The 25,075-nt window shown below is 33.3% G+C and overlaps 1 protein-coding gene across 8 annotated transcripts; it reads left to right on the top strand.

Moving 5' to 3' along the window:
• The first annotated feature begins 1,639 nt into the window (after positions 1 to 1,639).
• On the top strand, positions 1,640 to 24,690 carry LOC148611299 (deoxynucleoside triphosphate triphosphohydrolase SAMHD1-like). Of its 8 annotated transcripts, none has more exons than XM_088591712.1 (14): positions 1,658 to 2,097; positions 4,055 to 4,183; positions 4,403 to 4,573; positions 5,398 to 5,513; positions 5,773 to 5,846; positions 6,064 to 6,195; positions 13,149 to 13,184; positions 14,488 to 14,658; positions 16,443 to 16,534; positions 17,665 to 17,721; positions 18,041 to 18,236; positions 22,395 to 22,466; positions 23,290 to 23,397; positions 24,266 to 24,690. In XM_088591712.1, the coding sequence occupies exons 2-14, from the start codon at positions 4,110 to 4,112 to the stop codon at positions 24,404 to 24,406; spliced, it is 1,440 nt and encodes a 479-aa protein (XP_088447838.1). In that variant the 5' UTR covers positions 1,658 to 2,097; positions 4,055 to 4,109; the 3' UTR covers positions 24,407 to 24,690. The 8 variants fall into 8 exon arrangements, 5 of the variants coding, with proteins under 5 accessions (XP_088447839.1, XP_088447838.1, XP_088447842.1 ...); XM_088591716.1 differs by lacking the exon at positions 23,290 to 23,397 and adding an exon at positions 23,066 to 23,091 and having other exon boundaries at positions 1,670 to 2,097; positions 24,266 to 24,391; XM_088591715.1 differs by lacking the exon at positions 23,290 to 23,397 and adding an exon at positions 23,066 to 23,123 and having other exon boundaries at positions 1,671 to 2,097; positions 24,266 to 24,357.
• The last annotated feature ends 385 nt before the right edge of the window (positions 24,691 to 25,075 follow it).

Here is a 25,075-nt window from a genome sequence, read left to right as displayed (position 1 = left end):
GGTTTTGAGTTATCTGTCCCTAAAAAGCTTGTTTCCAGATTTCAATGAAATTCAATGAAAAACTCATTTTCACCAAAAAGGAAAATCCAGTATTTATTATTTGATTCTAATGGTACAAATACTCAACTTTCACTTTATTTTATACCATGTTTCACCAACTGTCAGATTCATAAACAGATTGACATGCAGTTGTCAGATAAGATGTAGCTTAAATTGCTTCTTGTTTCTGATGTTTTTTTTAATGTATAAAATTGGTAAATACGTCTAAGAAAGGATGCTATAGAGTAAGCCATTTTGCAAGATTTTGTAAATAAAAACTTTTATATGAGAGGACAATTGAGTTACTGAAGATTGGGTAAACAGAACCAAAATTCATCACTAGAAGGAATTGATTTTGTTTTGATCATTATCTTTTGGACTTCATTTATAGTCTATTTGCGTTTTTTGTCTTAACAAATGAATTAAAATTATAAACAATTTGATTTTTCAACTTCACTTGCCTTTCTATAGTGGATACGAACTCTGAAAAATATTTTCCGAATTTTATCCCGACAGATGTAAGAAATTCCTTTGGCTCAATGCAATCTTAATTTTAAATACTTAATTTAATTGTGTCTCTTTGAATGTTGGAACAGCTAATTGAATATTTGATGTATATATAAACGAACATCCATACGGTCTGACTACAGAACAGAGTTATGTCACTTTAAGTAATTTTAATACCTGTAAACGTCTAGGGGTTAGAAAGCATTTTGTAATATGGTCAAGTGACATATTAAGATATTTAACTGAGTTTATGTCACATGACAAAGCTAAATAATGGATTATTTAAACAGCTCTTCCAATATTTATATAAGCCTACACAGAATAGAAATATACAAAATCGAAATAGCACTAAGCCTGATAGGAATATTTGTTGTTTTTTATAGATAAATTATGAAAATTTTGTACATATAGGTACTATAGAAAGAGGAATCAAGGGAACCAAGGTTATAGCGGTAATCAAAAGAATGTAATCCAGGGACATGCAGACGAAAAGTTCAAATATTATGAAAAATTAATATTTACGATTTTTGAAAAAAAGATTTATAATATCAATCTGACAATACGTATCTGAAAGTCAAATAAACATACCGTTATTGTCTCGTTATTGTTTGTTCTATACTGGTCTGATCTTTATTCGAACAGACGGAATTGTTTCTTTTAAGATGGAGTGCCAGTGAAGGAAAGGGACATGCTCTATTTGACTAATGCTCCTCAAATATAAATGTTAATCCAATTTACCTGGAGTAAATACTTTATCAGTAAACAACATTTGTGTAATTTGTTTATGGAAATTTCCATCTTTTCAACGATGTATTCATTGTTTACTATTACTACTACTATTGTTGACAAATCAAAGTGCAAGGTTATAAAAAGAGACGTATCTTCGTAAATCAAAGTAAAAGAACTTGTTTGTAAAAAAAATGTTAACCGATCACTGTTTAATGCCCCGTATCAAGGTCAGAGCAAAGTTTGTTTAATAATAAAATACAAGTATAAATTAAGAGAATGAAATACAATGACATATCAAAACTGAAGATATGGAAAACAAGACAGCACTCACAAAAACTACAGCACACACACACACAAAACAGTAGTGACATCAGGTGCCCCGGAATGGTAAGCCTGACCTGCTGCACCATAGAGTAAAATAAGATAAATGTTATACTTAAGCCAGGTTGTCGATCCGGAAAAATGTGAAATCGAACTGAAGATATCTTTTCTCATCTGTGAAATAGATAATCAAATAGTGGTGACGACCATAAAACTTCTATCGTGATGATATATATCAACAAAGGCTGAACATACCCCGGATGTAGAAGCCTAATTGACAGTATCTCCGCTCTACAAAGGGCGTCCATAAACATATCACAGTGCATACTTCATATGCTGGACATGTTGGTATATTGCCACTTAGAAAGAGAAGTTAACGTTTTGAAAGTCACAACGTTTGTTAAAAGCTTCCGATTTCAAACGTCATCTATGTATAGCTTAAGCAGTAAAAAGGAGTTTAAGTTGTCTCTTAAATTTCGAGTTCATTTCTGTAGATAAAATGTAAGTAATCCTTAAAATTAGGATAAATCAGAAAATTTATCAGCCTTACATCTATCTATACATCAATCCATCCATACAAGAGTATATGTTTGTGAGATTTTGAAAAAAAGTAGTTTTCATATAGAAGCATCTTTACGTAACTTTACTGGACACTTAAAAATTCATAAAAAAAGTTATCTCACAGTCGTATTATCACAATGCCGATTGTTATGTCTTAAATAAGACTGTTCTGATTATCATCTTCTTCATTTTAATAACTAAGTATGCGATGTTATCAAGTAGTAGGAAGTCGATAACTGCTTAACAATAACTTTTCTCGGAAAGTCGAATAAATAGACCTCTCTTGTTTCGTTTGTTCCATAACGCTTAAACATTTGATGAGCAACTCGGTTGGTGTTTCTAAAAAGTAGAAGACGCTTACCCTACCGGAGCACCTGGCCAATGCCCAAATCTTACTGAAGTCTGGGTTGCTCATTCGATTTTGTTTCTTATGGTTATTTCATGTTCTTTGTTGTGCTTGACAATTTTCCTTGTCTATTCGTTATCCCTGGTTCATATTTTGTGATAACCATCAAAATCTTGGTTCCCTTGATTTCTCATTCATTCGTACAGTCATAGGTTCAAACATTTCATTTTTGCAATTTTTAACCATTTTTTGTTTTAATGCAATAATAATGAAGTTTATACAGTTTTAACGACGACCTTATTGTTTGTAATGAAACAATGGTATTAAAGGTACAAACAAGGAGACCATGGTATGAAAAATATCTGTTAAAGATGTTTAATTTAATATAGGTGTGATGATATTTTACAATAATTAGAAGGGAGGAAGGACGTTACTTAGCCTCTCATTGGCCTTAAACACCTGAAAAATTCAGAAATATAACATAAATTGTTGAAAGATTTAATTGTGAATTTGGAGACTTGGATTCATTTACAAATGAGAAATCATAAAAACTTCTGGTAATTCTCGCATTAAAATCTCAAAAGAATTGCTTGAAAATGACTACAATTAAGGTATTCTGTCAAATAGTTTTGGTCACTTTCCGAACAAATTAATTTTGGCAAGGAAATGGTGTCACCACCCAAGAAACAACTTCATATTTAGTGAATACAATCATTATTACGTAGTTTACCATTTGTTATTTAACAAATATTTTTTTGTTGACATCATTTTCGGTCCGTTGATTTTACAACTCCGCCTTCTTAAAATTCCTTACGGGGTTTTCCCTTGTAAACTTGTTTCTGTCATTGCCAACTTCATCGCCTAGCAACAACTAATTTGCATAATTTCTCTCCGGTTTTCTTCGAGAAATCCCGTAGACTTATCAGATCAACTTCCGCCAAGATCGGCAAATTTCACGCCATTTCCACCAAAACTGCCCATTTAATGTCGGCTTCGTGTATTTCGTCTTATCATTGTTCCCTTTGACGTTGTAGTGTCATACGTTACTACTTATAATAGAATGGAAATATTTTGTAACTGTATATAAACAAAAATGTGATGTCTAAATAAGCTGTTCAGCGTCTATTTTTTACAAAAGTAAGGTACGCAAAACACCGTCGACCTTTGTGACGTAAAACGGGTCTACGCCAGCTACTTCCGAAAAAATGTCCGCCATCATAACGAAAACAAGTCGATAGCAACATAACAAACGCTCTATACTTTTAATCGCCGATCAAACCCCGTAGTACTGGTCCTGAGTTCGGAAAAATGAATTCTATTTTTATACGGTCAGTAATTATTTTGTAAGGATCGAGTTGAAGGTGACCCAGACTATACAGAAAAAAGCATCCTCTTCGACTAAAGTATGTATATGAGGAATACGTGACATCCACAGAAAATATATACTTTATCACGCAGCAGTTGATCAAATGTTTGGATAACGTTCTATCAACTAATAGTGATATTGACACATAAATATAGATAGATAGATATTCTTTTTTGTATATACAGTAGAGTGGTATAGAATGCCGATATCAGCCTTGAATTTTATACTTTGGACAAGCAAATGAAGACATTTTTAAAAGTTACAAAAGTTACAAAGGGACTACTTCCAACAAAAATATTAAGAATGGAATCTGGGTGAGTTTAATAACGTATTTCAAGTTCGGTAATTATTTTTTTCATAAGTTACACATTTCTTTAAAACAAAACATACAAAAGATTTTGCAAAACAAATGTTCGGTTGTTCTCTCCACAGATCTCGAACTCGTACCGCCGAGACATATATGGGAACACAGCCTATACGAAGTCCAGTGCCATAAACAACTAATATGTAAAATCGATATTTTTCTTTTGTAGTAAAAAAAAAGTTTTTAATGACCCTGTTCATGGCAGCATTGAGCTTGATCCCCTCTGTGTGAGGATTATTGATACTCCACAATTCCAGAGACTTCGGTACCTGAAGCAGCTTGGAGCATGTTATTTTGTTTACCCTGGAGCTACTCATAATAGATTCGAACATTGCATAGGGTTTGTTTTATAAGACAGAATTTACCTCTAATGTTTTTTGTACTATTTCGTTATTTCCAGTTTCAAAAAGTTAAACAAATTTTCATTATAATTACAAATATGTCCATGACATAATTAGGTTTCTGTAGATTCTTCAAAGACATGTTTCAGTGTCTGTAAATTTCTCATCAAATAAAGGAAAATGACTGTGATCTTCACGATATAAAATAGATACCTATATTCCAACCAAACTAATTAATCGCTATTTATGATTAGGGAATTTGAATTTTACGTGCCTATGGGCGCAACCATGATTGTTTGAGCTATGACATCACGAAGGCGGTTTTTAATTAAAGTAAATAGGTAATTGATTACAATGTCCGAAGAAAGAAAAAAAATGGATTTTCCCCTATAAACACCAAACCCAAAATATACCGGAGAATAGATTGAGGCATAATGTGTAAGAAAATACAGACAACATTGACGAACCGCGAGATTTGCAGCTAGAAAGCTAGTATGTCTGAGGAAAATCCGATGAGTGTTCGTATTGCCGGTCAAAAATCTTTTTGAATATATCTCTTTTATCATTTGTGCAGTGGCAAGCTTGACAAGGGCATTTTTTATGATCAGAAAACGGGATCGTAGAAATAGTTAAAGAATATTGCCTGCTTAAACATTATATGTGCAGTACTTGTATCAGTACCAAACCGACCACGAGCTAATTGGAAGCTATCATTAAAAATAAAAAATGATCGAAATGATTGTTATAAATCAAAGTGTATCATTTCAACTTAACCGGTTCTTAAAACGCTTAAGCTATAACTCCTAGTCTGGCTTTATTTTAGAGTATGCCATCTTGCTGGACTTTTTGTTTGTTCCCTCACTGATGGTCGGCAAGAATTAGGAATTACTCCAGAAGAGGTCTTATCCGTTAAAATTGCTGGATTGTGCCATGATTTAGGTAAAATATATGGTGTCATATGCTTATTAAATGAGGTTTTAGATAAGAAATAAGGTCAATATTAAAAAAGCCGAACTGAAATAACAATGCATAAATAACAAACTCAATTTGTATTGCCTTATTCCTTAATTTGCAATTATTACACGATACTTACCATCCGTTTTTTTTTTTTTTCATATTGAACTCAAATTTCTTAAATAAATAATGAAAGCCACCAAACCGAAAACCAAAATAAAAGGTTTTACTTTTATTGTTATAGGTCATGGCCCATTTTCTCACACCTTCGACGGTTCATATCTGCCACGGGTTAGGCAAGGGAAGGAAGAGTGGAAAGTATGTGAATTTGTTAGATGTACTCACCTATTAATAATGGATACTTATTACATTAAAATAACAGTTATACGCATGTAGTTTGTACATATTGTTTTTATCTAAACACTAAAAAAAGGTATTACTGGTAACGTTAGTTTTGAAACAATTTTTTTGACCAGAAGATCAAGTAATTGTTGAAAAGTCAAACACTACTTTATTTAAAGCATTTTATTTTTAGCACGAGAAAGGATCGAAAGTTATGCTGAAAAAAATTATTGAGGAAAATGATGATTTAAAAGAACAATTTAAAAAACTGAATGTAGAACTGATAGAAGATCTAATGGAAGGGAAAAATGAAAAAGAACCAATAGTAAGATTTATAAGAGTTTATGTGAAAACGATAACACCTAGTGAGTAAGTTATAGTCCATTTACTCATATACTGAAATGAGAGTATTTCAGCATAACACAATGCTTGGTCCTACAGACACTTATCATAATAAACTAGAGTTAACCATAAACATACCATTTAGTAGCAGTGAGTCTCTATATAAATCTTGATACATTATCTACACTTTGCACAATCTGAAAGTTGAAGTTATTTTTGTAAAACATTTGCATTATACAAATATGACAAATTTGAGATATGTAATAGCTAAACCAATGCTTCGAAAGTATGGGTAACCATTTTATAAAGTAATATGAAAATGTAGATACATCTTGTTGATAAGTTGGTACATTGCCGCATGTTGATACGATTAACTACAAGAAAAATTAAAAAAAAAAAAAAACAATTTAACTACGGAGTTGACCAGCCATGAAATAATATAAAAGCCTGCGTTAAAAATTATTATCACTACTGATACAGATACTACTCCATATATCCGCACACACAAAAATGTTTTTCATAGTCACTGCAATACACTGCAAGTTATCTTGATTACCTATTTAAATGACAGTAAAAGAAACTTATATCGGATTAGCAAATAGCAAATTGCCACCTTCATGGTTTCTTAACTGTTCGACTTTCAACTCTTAAAGTTAAAGCCTGTCTCTTTTTTTTTTTAAATCCAGAAAAATTTCGTAGCGTCACGATCCTTTTTACTGAGTCATTCTTGAAGAAACTCCTTTTCAACATTTGTTGTAATCATGTATTCCTTGTATCGGAACCTTGTGAGAATATCTGTAATCTGGAGGTGACGATGATAGACTGTCATTTTGACTTGATAAATTGTATCACCACGAAAGTGCAGTCATTAGCTACACGGCTTTGAGTAGTAGAAAATTTATTTCCTTACAGGTTAATGCAGTATATAATGGATGATTCTTTGTGTTTCACGATCTTCTATCTCGGGGGAAATTTTCTCAGTGAAGTCCTTCTTTTCTTAAGTTATTGTACATTTTAAACATTTCTGAGTCCTATTAAAACGTCAAATTACATTACGAGTTCTCCTTTTTGCAATAAATTTGTTGGTAGGCAACTCTTGGTAATCTCGATTCCGCGGAAATCTCGCATTACACCTGTTATTCTGATGCTAGAATTTTGCTATGCTCTCATTTCGTCCTTCTAACATCTAGTTTTAATGGCAGAGTCGTTTTCCGTCCCAACAGATTCAAAATCTACGTATGTTACATTCTCCTTCGTTGCAGCGTGCGTGCTTACACTTTCATTTTCGACGATAGGTTGTTGTGAGATGGATAAGTAACATTATGTAAGTCCTGATAGTAAGTATCCAGCCTTTGATTTGACAGCAACTTGTCCTGGTCCCATGATTGTTCTGCCCTCGACAATGTCCAAAAATAATCTGCTCCAATTAAAATAGAGATTTTCGCCATATGTTGTGGGGTGCGCTTACTTCAGTCCATTCTGGCAAAGGAAATCTGATGATTTTCTCGCGTTCATTTGGATCGGCTAAACGATTTGCAGGACGATGAGTACTTCTAAAGGTATATGTTTTGCTGTTTGACCTGTTAAGGAGACAGTAGCTATTTGTAGGTGTAGGGCACTTTTATAAGATTTTCCAAAAACCGGAAAAGTAATAGATTCTGCTTTATGTGGTTTTAAGTTCAATTTATCGGCCACTTCTTGAGAAATGGACTTCTCTTGGCTCCTTCATCAAACAAAATATGTAATAAAAGCTGTTTCCTGTCTGATGAAACAGGCACAGTATCGCTCTTTTTAAAAGTACATGTGACCTCGCGGAAGATGTAGAAGAATGCATATTTGTCACTGTTGTTGTACAAGTAGCTTCTGATGCACTCGTCCTCTGTTGTGATTCCTGATTGTGTGTTTTTTTTTTTTTTTTTTTTTTTGGGTTTGGCTTTACTTTCTTTGGTACACATGCTGGTGTGGTGTCGATTATAGGGACATTTCTTGTAGTTTTCTCAGATTTACATTGAACAAGTTTGTAGTTTCTTAAAAAAAAATAACATGCTGCTTCTTTTTGGCGATCTGTTTTTTTTTCCTCGTCTGTTGTTGAAATTGAAGTACACATTGACGGGCATATGAACATCGTCATAGTAGGCACGTTGTTTTCCACTAAGGTTCGATTTTGCGGGATTTTTTTTCTTGGCCCAAACTATAAACGCAGACTTCGGCGTGTACTCTGTGGTTTACACTGGTTACTTGTTACTGGTTACCTGGTCGGCAACCTTCTTTGTTCAAAATTTCCTTTTCTGTAACATAAAACATGATAGAGTTCATCCGTCGCTTCCGTGTGCACTTACCATGTTTTCTTTTGTCGTCTCTGGTATTGTCATTCAAAATGACGGGGACTTCCGTGTGCTTCGAATGTTTTACCCATGCTCTCAAGACCTCTAATATAGTTCTCCATACCATCATATAAAGTCTTCATCTCTGTTAAATCTGACGTAAGCTTAGGCAAATTAATAAAAGACTGCATATACACTTCGATAATTATGTGCGACTGGCAAAATTTGCCTTTCAATACGTGTAGTGCTTGTGCGCAATTTGTGATTTGCACTCCGGCGATATTTTGACTTTCTTTTCCGTACAACTGAGGCTTGAGGTAATTATTTTGCTATTCATTCAATGAAATTGTTGTGCACTGCCGCGAAAAAGGAATCTCAAAACTGTTGCCATTACAATGATGAACATGCGGGGTGATGAAGAGGGGCTTTATGATTTGTTGAGCGTGTGAGTGGGAATGCAGTGGAGCTAGGTAACAGTTTCGATTATAGAGGAAAGTTTTGAAAATTGTCGTTTGGATGTCTAGTGTATTCCTGACATCTTCTTCTATTTTTTCTTCAAGTTCATATTCCGAAATCAGCGTCCAGTTTAAAATGGGTTTCTCCTTGGTGCGAATCAAGACTCTAACTTGAAAAGCCATTCACGTTGTCTTCCCGAAGTAATTCTTCTGTTGTCGATTCAACTCGTTTCGGTAGTTCTGTGACTACTCATCGATGCAAGGCTCTTAATGATTTTAACTTTGAACTCATTGCGTTTCAACACGGCACCATATGATAACAATGCATTACAAGACAAGTGATCGCTATGTAGCGACGTTACTATAATTGTCACCTACGTATCATTACGAAAAATGACATTGTAATATTTAGTGAACAAAAGTGATAATTGATACTAATGAAGTAACTTTTTTACAACAGAGTGTTCACTACAGATACTAGTGCGTATATCCTATTAACTGAAATGCATGTTCCTAGGTGTCACTATTTTAAGCAGTAAGTAGTCCTTTTATTACCCATCCAAATGCCGTTTCGCCACAAAAGGGTTGTTCCCAACACTGGGGATTAAAGTCCATGGTTCCTTATCATTTGGTATTTTGAAACCAATCAATAATCCTACTTCACTGTCGATTCTGAGAGTATCGCTTAAGTGTAGCTATACTACTAGATCTTTAACTGAAAACACGTATTTTTTACTGACTAGTAAAGAAGATCTAGAGAAAGTTTGTGGCAAACTCAAATAGTTATAACCCTTTGAATCACCCAATTCTTAGTCAGAATTAGAATAGCAATCTACTAATTTCCTTGACCTATAGTAAGTATTTTTTTTTATTAAACATTCCTCCACATAAAGTGACCTAATTATGTCCTCTGAACAAAATGTAGATATTCTACCAAAGTCTAATAATTCATACGTTTCAATAAACTTGTCACTTTTACTTTATTTATTCTAACTGGAACTATTGGGAGTACAATGCAGTTTCACTAGACCCTGACACGTAGCAGATGCTGATACGCCTATAAGATCGTGCTTGAATGTTAATACATTTTTTAGGTATTTTGTCTGTCGGAGAAGGATTTACAAAAAGTATAGTTGGATGTGTCCCTTGACAGTTCGAACAATCTTGTTCATGCTGACATACTGCCTAGATTTTTTATCAGTGTGTAAGTTTCGTATTTAACCTTCATGAAGACTTCTAATAACCTGACATCAAGCATGTGAAACACAGTCTTTTTTATTTTTAAGAGTTGACAACGCTCCTTCAAATTCTTCTTAAGAATATTTCTATAATTTCTCGTTAAAGTCTAACGAGTGTATATTTTTTGCAAAATAAGCATGGTTTCTTCAAATCTATTCCAAAACTGGTCTTTTATGTTTCTAACATCTTATTGTCTCCTTGATCTTGAATCACTGTCGGGAAGTTTTTTCTTGGTTCGTGCATGCTGTTCAGATTTCCATACTTCAATAATTGCACTACTCGATGAGTTCTTTCTCGGCATCCCTTCGTAACGGAATCCCTTGGTAAAGGAAAACTATTGACCAAACTTTACGACAAACGTGATGACATTTCATTCCGAATTGTCAACTCTCTTTCATCTGTGGCAACATCCCTTCAGCACCTGCGTATGGAGTATTCATATCACAACTCATACGTTATGCCAGAGCTTGCCGAAACTACGCAGACTTTGTGTATCGCGCTAGAATTCTAACAAATAGGCTTCCGGAACATGGTTATGTTGCTACAAGAATGAATTCATCACTACAGAAGTTTATGGTCGTCATCATGAATTCCTGGATCGTTATGGTGTATCTATCTGCATCATGAAAACTGATTTATTCAACGGGTCATAGTTTTCGTTCCTCGTTTGTCTACCTCGGACTTGACTATTTATGAGCAACTCGGCGGGTGTTTCTAGAAAAGCAGAGGACGTTTACCCTACCGGTACACCTGGTCCATGCTCCCAGTTTTTTGTGGAGTCCGAGTTTGCTTTTTTTACTTTGTATGTATGATTTTAGTTACTTTATGTTCTTTGTTGTGTATGTCTGTTTTCCATGTCTGGTCTTTGTCCCTGGATTACATCCTTTTGATTACCGCTATAACCTTGGTTCCCTTGATTACTCTTCCGTACAAAATCTACAAGTTGACCAAAGTTGACGGGTTGGAGTTTGATTCTACCTTTGCTTTTTTTTAGCGCAAGTGAAATGGCAGTTTTTAGAGGTTCTCTGAATATTCAAGTATTCAGGCCCCTACAACATTTTCAACTGTATAATAACACTCGGTTAAAAATATATAATTGTTATTAAGCGCTTTTAATTTAATGTTCTTTTAACATATGACTAAAGAATAACATCAGAATCTCTGTAACCCCCAAAAACTCCTTTATAGATGCGTGGCATCCGCTTTTGAAACTAAACATGAAAACCCGTATGCGATTCTGTGAGGTTCTCCTTTGTTAAAAGAAAGTCGTGCCTTTCTTGATAAGAGACTGTGTTAACTCACATATGTGTTTCAAATTGTGTAAATAGTGATCAATAATTCACAATATTTCCGTTTAACTTTTAACAATCTGTCTTTCGTTGATTAAGCTCTCTTGCTATATTGACAATATTATAACACAAAAATGATTGTCATTGAAGTCATTTGTCTGATGCATTCCTCGGACGCCATTCCAGTGATTGATGGTTTGATAAAGACGTTTTCTTGTTTTCACGTGCTTTAAATATTATTGCATTGTTTTCATTCATTTTTTCAGTGTTATCCTTTAAAAAGATTTCTTACAACTGTTGATTCTCTTAAGTACTTCTTTCTATATCCTCTACGACCTCCGATTCGCTGCACGTACATCTAAGTCAGTTTTTATCTGAAGCTCTTCTTCCATTAAGCTTTAATGACTACTAGCTGATGTTCCTTTTGTTTCCATTTGATCTTTGATGCTGAAGACTAGACATGGAACTACCATGAGAATTTCTACGAATTCATGTACCTGTAGGTTTTAGGACGACTATGAGCCTTAACATGTGTCTACACAGTATTGAGGGAAAACCAATGTTTAGAATTTCGATTCAAAGCTATACAGTTCATCTTCATAGCTTTTGGATTCAAAATTGATAGTCCTCTTGCAAAACGAGAAGCCTCTCGCACACTTTTAGAGATTCCGCGTTCACAGGTTTCACTTCTTGTACTTTTCTTGACCGTTGTAGCAGATAATCTAATTTGCCAAACGATCGGTAGGTTTCTTTAATTGTTTTGACTTGTCAGTTTGTTAAATGTCAACCATGTGCAGTTAAGCGAGTCCTTTTTTAATCAACTTCTTTGATGTTTCTCTTCTTGAGCCACGTTTAAGATTTGTAAATGATGTACTTGCTATATCCATATTTCAAAAGCTAACGCTTATCTAGTTATGTAAGTAACATCAAAATGTATATAAATCTTGATAAGTTGGTACATTACCATATGTTAATACGATTAACTACAAAAAAAAACAACAACAATTATGGAACTAATAAGGAATGAGCGTTCATAGAATACAGCATATTAAATTTTAACTTCACATCAACTATGAAAAGATAGAAAAATGTATGTAGAAAATATTTTCACGGTGACTACTGATATTATGTCGACATAACTGAAATATACTAATTTGACAATTGTTCATATCTACCATTAATAACAGGTCGACAATCAGCACAACTTTTTTTTGTTTATAATTCGTAACTTGAAGCATGTTTCTGGAGACTAGCAAAGGGAGTTTACAGTGCTATCTAAAAATCACGGACTAACTAACGGAATTTAAATTGTATATAACTGTTGATTAATCAACAAAGCTTATAGCATATTTGAACGAACTGATCATTTTTTATAATGCACATCACCTTGTAAAATGATCTTGCTACTTAAAGTTAAAAAACTAAAAACAAACAAACAAACAAAAAACAAAACAAAAACAAAAATAAAAAAACTCATCCAGGCCTACTTTTCAGACTAAGTAGTTAGTAACTTATATGGTATATTTGTAATTATGAAACAAAAATGACTGAGATATAGATTACAATTCGAAATTGCATTTTTGAACTTAGAAGTGTAAATTTACTGAATATTAAATGTTCTTATTGCAGAGTGATAAAATGAAAGGAAAGGAGTTCTTATATGAGGTATGTGGAATAAATAGAATGCCAAAACTGACTCTAACAAAAGACAGTGCCAATAATATAATGTAAAGTTTTTTTCAAAGGCAGTTATTTTGCGAAGAATGCAATGACAATTTTGCTTTAAAAATGTGTTTTAGTAAAGAGTAATCAAGGGAACCAAAGTTATAGCGGTAATCAAAAGAATGTATTCCAGGGACAAAGATCAGACATGGAAAACAGACATACACAACAAAGAATATAAAAGTAACTAAAATCATATGTACAAAATAACAAAAGCAAATGAACAACTCGGACTCCACTAAAAATTGGGAGCATGGACCAGGTGCACCGGTAGGGTAAACGTCCTCTGCTTTTCTAGAAACACCCGCCGAGTTCCTCATAAAAAGTCAAGCCTGGGTTAGACAGACGAGGAAAGGAAAACTATGACCCGTTGAATAAATCAGTTTTCATGATGCAGATAGATACACCATAACGATTCACGAGTTCATGATGACCATAAAACTTCTGTAGTGATGACTTCAATCTTGTCGCAACATAACCCTGTTCCAGAAGTCTAGCACAATACAAAAAGTCTGCGTAGTTTCGGCAAGCTCTGGCATAAGGTACGAGTAGTGATATGAATACTCCATACGCAGGTGCTGAAGGGATGTTGCCACAGATGACAGGAAAGTTGACAATTCTGAATGAAAAGTCATCACGTTTGTCGTAAAGTTTGGTCAAAAGTTTTCCTTTACCATCGATTTCTAAGTGTAGGTCAAGATATGAGGCTGACTTCACAGTGTCTGTAGTATCCTTTATCTCAAGTTCTTTGGGGTAGATGCAATGTATCAAATCCCCGAAATTAGGATTGTTTAAAGATAATACGTCATCCATATAGCGATGAGATTAAAGGATCTAGCCAAACGATATTCTTTCTTTCGGATCAGATCAGCTATAAAGTCAGCCTCATATGAGTGAAGAAATAGGTCAGCAAGAAAAGGAGCACAATTTGTTCCCATTGGAATGCCGACCGTTTGTTGAAAAACACGTCCACCACACTGGACAAATATGTTGTCGATTAAAAATTCCAGCATCTTCCTTAGTAAAAAAAACCTAATTACCATACCATTTCTGTGTTGAAACAACTTCTATGCATTATCTTTTGTAACAATAAAAAAGTATCTTTTTAAATGTATTTTAATACATGCAATCGTCACCCCAATCATAAATAAGTTCAATTACTTACTTTTCAAATTTTGAATATGTCATTTTTGTGTCATTTTAATATCCTATGATTACTGTATTTAGTATACTCTATTTTGTTCAGATTGTAGCAAATAAACGAACAGGTATTGACGTAGACAAGTGGGACTACTTTGCTAGAGATTGTCTTGGTCTGGGAATGAAAAACAACTTTGACCATCTTAGATGTATGAAGTTTTCAAAAGTCATCGTGGATAAAGATACAGGAAAATCAACAATTTGTTTCAGAGATAAGGTAAATAAAAATCAAATAATTACACTAATGAAGTGTGCCCTTCACGGGCAGATCGAAAATAAAGATCCAAGTAGAATGAATCAATTACTCTACCAAATTAAGCTGATCGATTTAGTTAATATAACGCTTTTTGTAATTCGCACATAGTTTTAATTGACACAAAGTAGGTAGGTCCAGTAACAGGGGGTGTATTTTTTTTAAAAACTTGTATCGTAATTTACTTAATGTAAAGAATAAATGAGTGTAAATAATTTTCTAAGTTATATTTTATACATATTTTTATTGACAATAAGCGATTTATTTGCCAACAGAAAATCATAAAACACACTTTTGAAAAAATGAAACACACACACACACACATGTACATCAAGCGTATAAAACACCAATCGTTTTTTTTTATAGGGCATAGCAAAAGTAAATAAATTCTTGAAAGTGGCGTAGACCTATTTTTCTTATTAGTTATCGTAAAATACGCAATGAATCTTGAAGATTTCTTTCATTTATATTTTGATTTAACTGTTCAAAACTGCAAATAAAATTTGAAAAAAAAACAGATATTCTGAAATCAGACAAAGGAAAATATGTTGTCAATAACACCAAGATTACAGCAGACAACTTTAATAAAAGTACCTTGACCCACTAAAACTCAAAGATGAACTCAGCTGCTTCGGAGACGTGCGCACTTATTCTATTTCTTGCAAGACACCCGTAACACATCTGCCGCGATGACGTTTAAGGTAAAGCCCGATGAAAGAGGATTAATTTCTTAGACTGAAGGAGCTTTTTTATATGTTGTAATGAAAACTCAAAATTGGCCATTTAGGTCATAATGACGATCATATACCCCAAATTTTAGCGACGATTGATAAATCTGGATAACAAACAATTTGTGTAAAGTGTTGAGCAAAAGAAAATGGCGAAATGATACCACAATTTTAAAGTTCATGATCGCGTGAACGGGTACAATATTTTTACAAAAGAAAATTAGAATCGCCGTGTTTGTCATGGTTTTTACTGTAGATTACCTCCTTGTGAGTGTTGTTTAATGGTTCACATCTAGTGGATCCGTGTATGTAGTTTCCTTAATTTAGGTGGAAATATAGGATAGTTGTCGAATCGAGAATCATTATTGAAAAAGTTATTATTAAAGGAATTTTTCAAATTAGAGTAAGTTCAGATGTACTGTCAAAAAAAATATCTCGAAAAAGGGGTTCAGGATGTGCTTAATGGGATACCTAGGGTCTGTTGAAACACTCATCCATCAAACTGGTCAAATATACTATCTATCAAAATGTTCAACCTAGATATATTTCTTAAACACAAAGTAAGATTTGTCCTAGTCTATAGCAAGGTACCAATACCTGTGTTTCTCCCCCTTTGTAAAAAGAATATATAGCATTCGCATACAGGTGTTAGTTTCACGTTTAAATGCGGATGTGGATTAATGATATAAAGAATGGGACAATGGAAGTTTTGATACTGCTGTTTAATTCTTTTTGCTGACTTCATATTCTCTGTAATGTCTTCAAAATCAAAATCTGATATATACCACTTCTTTCATATCAAGTATCACAATTAATTTTGAGGCTATATTAGTCAATATGGAAGAAAGCAGCTTAGAAAGTAATTACGTGGTGCACTTGACACGATGTAAAATGTATGCAAATACATATGAATTAAAATATATGCGAGCCGTTTATTTATTATAAAAAAAGAAGAAAAATAGTTCTTCAAAGTTAGCACTTATGAAAAGTTTTCTTTAAAAATATTTTATCATTTCTCAGGAAGTTGACACGCTATACAGTATGTTCAGTATTAGAGCTTCTTTACACCGACGCGCCTACCAACACAGAGTCACTGTTGCTATAGACGAAATGTAAGTGCAATGTATTTTACAGTGAGGTGTTTACGTTATTGATAATTATAAGTGAACCTTTTATAAAAAAGTATTGAGAAAAACTTGATAATCCTAAAGTATATGAAGCATCTTCAATTGTCATTTACTTGACTTGACATGACTTGACTGTTTATGAGCAACTCGGCGGGTGTTTCTAGAAAAGCAGAGGACACTTACCCTACCGGTGCACCTGGTCCATGCTCCCAGTTTTTAGTGAAGTCCGAGTTGCTCATTTGCTTTTGTTACTTTGTATGTATTATTTTAGTTGGTTAATGTTCTTTGTTGTGTATGTCTGTTTTCCATGTTTGGTCTTTGTTTCTGGATTACATTCTTTTGATTTCCGCTAGAACCTTGGTTCCCTTGATTACTCTTTCTATTGATGCCTTGTATATTTTACCATCTTTCAAATTTTCACAAGGATATTAATCTAGGCAGACTTATATCTTAGGCTGACAAAGCAGTGCAGAAAAAAATATCAGAATTTGTATACTATAACATTCCCCGCCTTTTTATCGTACATAAAGACACGGAAAATATAAGCTCCATAACCTTTTCCAACGGATATCTCTTTAGTTTCATTGTATTATGTATCAATTAGAACCAAATTGCTCTTTTAATCTTCACATGTTCATGACAAACTCGAGCGACAATTCACCGAATCTTTTGTTGAAAAACTCTGCTTTGGTGTTGTTCTATTGTTGAAAATTTTGACAAGGAGTGCAACACTTGACAAATTCAGTAACCATTCTTACCATTCGAACAGTCTCAAATTCTCAGTTCAATATTGCGTTCCTGATGCCTTAGACACTCTTTATACTGGACTATTGGCATTCGGCCTCTGTATCATGGCGGAAATTCTCGCTATCGTCTGTCTATGAAGTCAACAGTTGTTACGGTAGAACAATGTTAGAAGCGTCAGAACATCGCTTTCGGCCAATGAGATTTTATAGACAATGCGATATAATCACACAACAATTAACCGCCCCTTTCTATTTTGGCCAATCAGTGCCTGAAAACTTGAATCTCTCTAGAGACGAGAAATATTTTTCTCACAATTCACATCGAATCTAGAGAACATATATTAAAAGCTTAAAACGTATATTTTTCAGGATCACTGATGTCTTTGAAAAGGCCAATAAGGAGAAAATTGTAAAAGGGAAAAATGGGTATTTTTTCTTTACTGAACCGAAATTAAGATGAATTTATCTTCGTAACACACAATACTTATTAACCAGATATACATAGCACAAGCGTATTTTATGAGTATTTGAACAAACTAAAAGCACTCGGATTTGACACGACAATAACTAATCAAAACAAAAACAAACAATCAAGCGAACAATTTCCTCGATTAAGAAAACAAATTGTAAACTTTTGCCGTAACGCCTTTTAAAGACAGAAAATTAAATTTTATTATGTAGAAATTCTTATGCGATTCATAGTACATTGAAACTTAGAATGGAGTTTGTTTTTAATGTATTTTAGGGAATTTAGGACAATTTCAGAATGTATTGACGATCCTGTGGCATTTACTAATCTAAACGATGGTATTTTCCACGTCATAATGATGTCATCTAATAGTAAATTAGAGAAGTCACGTGAAATTTTGGACAGACTTTTCCAAAGAAAATTGTACAGATATATTGGAGAAGCAGTTCCAAGTACAAAAGAAGATGACCTGGTAAATTATCGAGTTGTGATTTTAATGACAATCATGTAACTTGTTTCTTTTCTCTGCACTCATGTTTTCATTACGTCCATAATAGTATCAATGACAAGATATTACTGCTGTATTTAACAAGTAAAAAAAAGTGAATAGAGTTACGTTTCTTTGATTTATGATCTTAAAATCACTTCAGAAATAACCCTTAAATTTTTCGAAATACTAAGGACGACTGTTCGTCATGTTTTGAGATGGTAATTATATACCATGATACACATAACCAAGTTTGAGTTATTCCAAATCAAGCAACATTCTTGTTGAAACAAAGCATTAACTGAAATGTGTTCAGATCCTTTCAAAACAGATTACCTTGGAATTGTTTTCTTCATAATATAATGTGCATTAGCCTTTCAAGAGAGACTTGCATTCCTCGGTGACTTTCAATTGATAGTAGACTTGCCCCACTTCAAGTATTGTGTTTCTTTTGATATGTTCATGCATTCTCTCTCGCTGATTTCATGCAAAATGTTGTTAATTGTTATTCGGCATTTGAAGTTTTAATGTAAAAAGACGGCACCATTTGAAGGATGGTGTGGCTATAACTTTTTTAAAGTTTGTTTCCAATTTATTGAGAAAAAATAAGCGATGTAAAAAAAATGTTTTTTTCTCAGCTTCTTGTTGCTTTAAACGAGTATCTGAATACATCCGACCCCGCATTTCTCTCTCTCTCTCTCTCTCTCTCTCTCTCTCTCTCTCTCTCTCTCTCTCTCTCTCTCTCTCTCTCTCTCTCTCTCTCTCTCTCTCTCTCTCTCTCTCTACAACTGTTGTCATCAGACATATTCCCATCATAAATAGTAATGGATGGTGAGACTGTTTACCAGTTACGGTTTCCTTTTCCACATTAAGAAGAGATATTGTCCTGAACTGTCCAATCGTCTTAGAGCTCTTCTCCTTTCTCACGAAACAACCCTCAGACCGTTTCTATACATCTGGCATTGTTCTCTTCTTTAAAAATGGCAATAGTTTTCGACGTATCTTGAGGCTGACCCTCGGCTAACCTTCCCAACAATAGATGTTACCACCTTCTGTGATGGTTATTTGGTTATACTAGGACATTGCCATATGTCTTTGTTTCGTTGTGGGTTACAATGAGTTTCCCTCACAATCAAGTTACCGATAGACACATATATTAACCAAACCACTGAAGTACTGAGTCAATGAAAGCCTTCATAATTTGTTTTGTTCACGTTTCTCATTAAAGAAAATGGATTGTATAATATTAAAAAGGGGAAGTAAATTTTAAACCCCCATTCCCAAAAATTGGGATATACATTTTTATCCTTGTCCGTGTTTCCGAAACACTTTTTGTCCGTCACAGTTTTCTTAGTAGCTACTCATCACAGCGGCTTGACATCTTCGAACATTCTTACTGTAGATATGCAAAGAACTTGTTTGAATTTTTTTAAAATTTAACACATATTTGTGTAGATATGTCATATGGTAGGATATATTTTCTTAAAAATTCGACAACTGACAACTTTGGTTATTTTTTTACTATTTTTTTTAATTTTGAAAGTAAAAATTCTTGTTGCACTTTCCTCGACAACTACTCATCACAGCGGCTTGAAATTTGAACATATTTTTCCTGAAGTTATGCTATATAGTGGGATAAATTTTTGGAAAAATTCGACAACTTCCAGTTTACCGTGGACTTTGTTTTTTCTTTTGACTTTATATTTTTCCAAGTTTAAATTCTCAGCAATTAAACATCACAACGACTTAACATTTTAAAACATTATTCCTATGGTTGCACTGTACAAATTGGATTTAGGTGCACTGTTCCGTACACAAAACTGACCCGGTCTAATTTTGTAAAACTTCAAAATAAAAGGTGAAACTTGGTGGAAATATTGATTGTGGGTAGTAGAGCAATCATACATAAATAGATGCAATACCTGTTAAGGTAAAGAGGTGTACAATTCATGCTTGAAGCTATCCGGAAAGATTAAGGTCCTCACCGGAATGGATTCTCTTCCCTGCACCAACAAAAATGCAAAATTTCGCACGAACTTTATTAAAATCATGAACAAATGAGCAGAAGAAGGTACGCTTTTTATTTGTTTTTTGTTTTGTTTTGTTTTGTTTTTTGTTTTTTTGTTTTTTTTTCTTTTGCAATAATACCATGCCAACTTACTTTTTCTGGCAGTTTTTAAGTGCGTGATATTGTAGAAAACCATGGCTACAGATTTTCATGACAAAATTGAAAAGAATATCTGTCTTTTTTTATGGATCTCTATAATGAAAGGTTTTGAAAAATATATACTTTTTACAGGAAAAAAAATATTAGATTTGCTTGTTTATGTGTCTCAATATAACTTTATTTCCACAAATTATCATAAAATTATCTGCAGTGATCTATTTATATAGTGGAACCTATAGGTATGCCATATGGTGGGATCCGTTTTCGGAAAAAAAAAGTCGACAACAACTTCCTGTTTACCGAGGACTTTGTTTATTTTCCTAATGTCGTGGTATCAGTACTGAGCCATTGCTCTCAGATTTCTTGTTGAAGTTTTTATCTGTAGGCTTTTGTAGCTAAACCACTGTTGAATCCTGTCAAAGCTTGTAACTTTGTCATTCTTTTTTGCTGTGTCTAATTACCATTAATGTGAATTATATGACCATACAATCAGATAAGGCATGAACGACCGGTAGTAAGACATACACTGAGTTCTATCCAATTACCAAAAGGCTGGGTCCTGTCACCTCTACAAAATACTGTTACTACAGAATCCCGATAAGGAGCAGTCCTAAGAGACTCAAAAGGGTATTCAAACAACTTACGTACTTCAGTACTTCTGGACTCCATATACTAGTACGATGGCTTGTTCTGTGAATTAGCAAGTTCCATTCTAATTTAATGCAATGCTGTGAGATATTCCAAATAAACATATAAACTGAAGACTTTTGGGGTATAAAATCTTTACTATCTAAACTTAGACAAGTACTAATATGTTACACAGTTTTAATCAGTTGTTGTAATTTGTTATGTGTTTATGCATGTATATCACGAAAATAAATAAAAATAGGAATGTAAACAGTTAATTATAATTTCTTATATATGCGTCTTAAGCTAAGACTTCACAATTATTGTACATTAATAATTCAAAAAGTTTTCAGTAAATACAATATTATACAAATTAACTCTGGCTGAAATGATACGTGTACTACAAATTATTGCCTATGATTTTAAGAAAGAATGATGTCTTTAGGGGATGCTTTTGTGAAATTTTCCACCTTTTTAAAATTAGTAAAACTGTTTCCCGAATGTCGCCCCTTTCAGACTTCTAATGCCACGTGAGAAATAAATACGCTGGCGACTGTACATGTTCGAATGTCAACACGTGATCAAACAGTCCAATGAAACAAGTCATCAAATAGTTCGAACTTATTATACAGACTTCTAAAGGAAATGAAAGATGCGAAATTTCTCTTGCATCCTGGTTTTGATAAACTATGAATTTTATGTTAATTTTTAATCGTTTTCATTTCACTCCTTTTATTGTTCGTGCCTAAAAACTTGATCGCGGATGCTTTTGAGTGCTACAGTAAAATATCTGCTTGACAACGAAGATTTCATGTGATGCCTAAGTCAATTTCAGCCACTGTCGTGGCTTCATTGACAAAAATCACATCAATTTTGTCTTGGCTGTACATGTGATGAATGTTCTGCACGAGGTTTTTCTTAATTTTAGTATTTCAGTCAACAATGTTAATTCGCAGAAGACCGGTCGTTCCTTCATCTTTTCTACCACTTTAAGTTGAATTTGGCTGTTAATGAATGGGAAATATATTTTTAAGTTTTCAGGTTGTTTCTAAAGTTTCTTATTGAATATAGTAGTTTTATTGTTATTTTACTTGAAATTATTTAGATACAGATCAGTTGGGTGTCGATTATTTCGATTATAAGTTTTGTGCCGTCATATGAAGTAATAAACACTTTTTTACATTCTGTATATCAAAACGTTTGAGCATTGTAAACTTACACAGTGACAATACAATCTCGTTTGTTACATTGACTCGACAATGTATTGAATAGTTCTTCAATTGTTGCAGGTTTAACACAATGGAATATGTAAAATATGTATATAACGTCTAATACTCTCTTTTTCACAGAATGCAAATAACTTTCAAGATGATATTGCATCGAAGTTGCCGAAGGATTTGCAAGAGGATATTTTTGTTCGAGTAAGTTGTTCGTTTTATACAAAATGGGAACATTATATGCAATAATGGCAGCTCAGTGCATGCGGTATTATGTTTTATGAAATACTTGAAAGAGATATTGACCAAGGCCTATATCTCTTTTAAGTGTTCCTTTTTCCGTAGAAATTTTAAGAAGTTCCCATTTAGTGAGTTTCTTTGTATCTCGATTTAAAACAAATATTTTGGTTTCCATTTAATTTGGTCGGTCAAGTATAACCAATGATTTTTTATAAGTATTTGTTTTTGGGAGTCTTTTTTTAGAGAAAAATTAAGGCAAATACCTACTAGATTAACCTAAAATGTGATTAAATTACGCTCGATTGCGAGTCGAATATGTCACTATTTATGATAATTCGGAACCATTTATGTTGTTACGAATTTAAACCAGATTTCATGGTTATTAAACACTTCCAAAACACGTCTAAGTCGTCAGTACTTCTGAAATTAAATTATGCAGTCAGTTCTGACAAATACATAATCACTAGGGCATAAAACATAATTAAATTGTTTTGTATGTATTTATATATAGTATTGTAACATTTATAATGAGAAAACAATCAATCTTTTTTACGTTGATCCAGGAAATGTTCGCACAGCAATATTAGAGGTAATGTACATGTTCGCACAGCAATATTAGAGGTAATGTACATGTTCGCACAGCAATATTAGAGGTAATGTACATGTTCACACAGCAATATTAGAGGTAATGTACATGTTCGCACAGCAATATTAGAGGTAATGTACATGTTCACACAGCAATATTAGAGGTAATGTACTTCTTGGAGTATGTTTTAATGTTTTATAGCTTGTGAAACTTGATTACGGAAATGGTGACAATAATCCAATCGATAATGTCATATTTTACAACAAGGGTGAGGAAAACATAACAAAGAAACTAAACAAAAAATACACTGTAAGTAAAAGACGATAATAGTCCTTTAAATGTTATTTTGTTATCTACCTAATGTTCTATTCAGTCATTGCATGGAGATTATGACAACTTAAAATTTTACTTTGTGTATTTGCAACTCTTCTTACACCACTTATAATTAATCTTTTTGATGCTGTCGTTAGTACTCCATTGGTTTTGTCATGGACCCTGAAATAAGTGCCAAATTTGTTTCTGAAACTCCTTTTTAACCACTTGAGATGTATTAATGTGAACATTGCAGGGAATCGTTATGGGGCATTGCCAGTGTGTGCCTGTCATTTTTACATTTATCAAAATTAGTGACAGTTTTCCTTTAGCCCAGCATTGTATTTACCATCGATTCGTTTTTGGATACCCCTTTTGTAACTAGGTGGAACTTTTATTACACGTACAATGCTGCTGTGAACCTTCAATTTAAACGTCGCCTTAATATAGCTGAAATATTGCTGCTCGGGCGTTAAACCCCAACAATCAATCAATTTAAACGTAAAAAAACATAAAAAAGGTTGGAAACGGAGCAGGTGTATCCGTATCAAAAGTATACACATAAATGTGTAAGTTTAACAAAAAATCCGTGTAATTTCTGTAGACAATCAAATACGATAAGAAAATTCAATGCCTAGGATCAGGTCGATTGTTTAAAAAAAACATAACTGAAAATTGAACAAAAAGATAATACGTCAATTTAATCATTTAATCTGGCCATGGGATTGCCTCTTCGCCAATTTCCATGAACAGACGGATATACAAGACAGGTTTAAAACAACTTTTGTATAATTCTAGATCAAGGAGTCCAACTCTTAATACATATATTTCTTCACTAACTTATTTCATTATTTATTTTTATAAGGATTCGCTGATGCTACCTAAAGTATTTTCAGAAAAGTTTATACGTGTATATTGCAAGAAAGATGACGAAGAAAACATTAAAACTGTCAAACAGCGTTTCCTGAAATGGTGTGAAGACAACAATTTTGAGCCAGTGTATTAGTGTCTGACACGGATTTATAATTCCAAAGACGTATAAAACTGACTGTAACGTATATTACAAGAGTAACAGCGAGCTCTCAATATACATGTTTAAATATATATATACTATTCAATTATATAAGACACATCCATCAATCATGGTGATTCTGGACATAAACATTCGATATGTCCAGTTTACCCGCTCATTTTTATTTGTGTACAAGTATTTTTGTCCTCCAGATATTTCTTTTGACTTGCTTATTACTTGTTACTTGTTGTTTTTCATAACATGTTCTTTTACTTCCCCATTTTTGTTGTTTTATACCTGTAAGCCTTTTTGGTTGTCTTATACCTTTACATGCATATAATTCTATTTATAGTTTATACGAACAATATTAATTCTTAAAGTCATTACACATTCCTCCCTTTCTCAAAAATAACAATTTCGTCAATAATGTCTAAGCACTGTCCTATCACACCAGTATGTGAACAGCTAAACATATCGTAAACAACTGACAAAAATAACATTAATGAAAACTAAACAAAACATCGTTTTGTTCCTTATTAAGAAGACCGCTAATTTACATTAAACGTTTAATCTGTTTAATTTATGCCGATTGGGTAGGCGTCCGAAGCTTTTCTAGTAACATCCACCTAATGACCTGTATGATGTAAAATCTGGGTACATCTT

The sequence above is a fragment of the Perna viridis genome, chromosome 7 (genome assembly GCF_037379345.1).
Source record: "Perna viridis isolate PV_CMFRI_1.1 ecotype Kerala chromosome 7, ASM3737934v1, whole genome shotgun sequence".
Lineage (NCBI taxonomy): Eukaryota > Metazoa > Mollusca > Bivalvia > Mytilida > Mytilidae > Perna > Perna viridis.
This window is presented reverse-complemented; position numbering and strand designations above follow the sequence as displayed.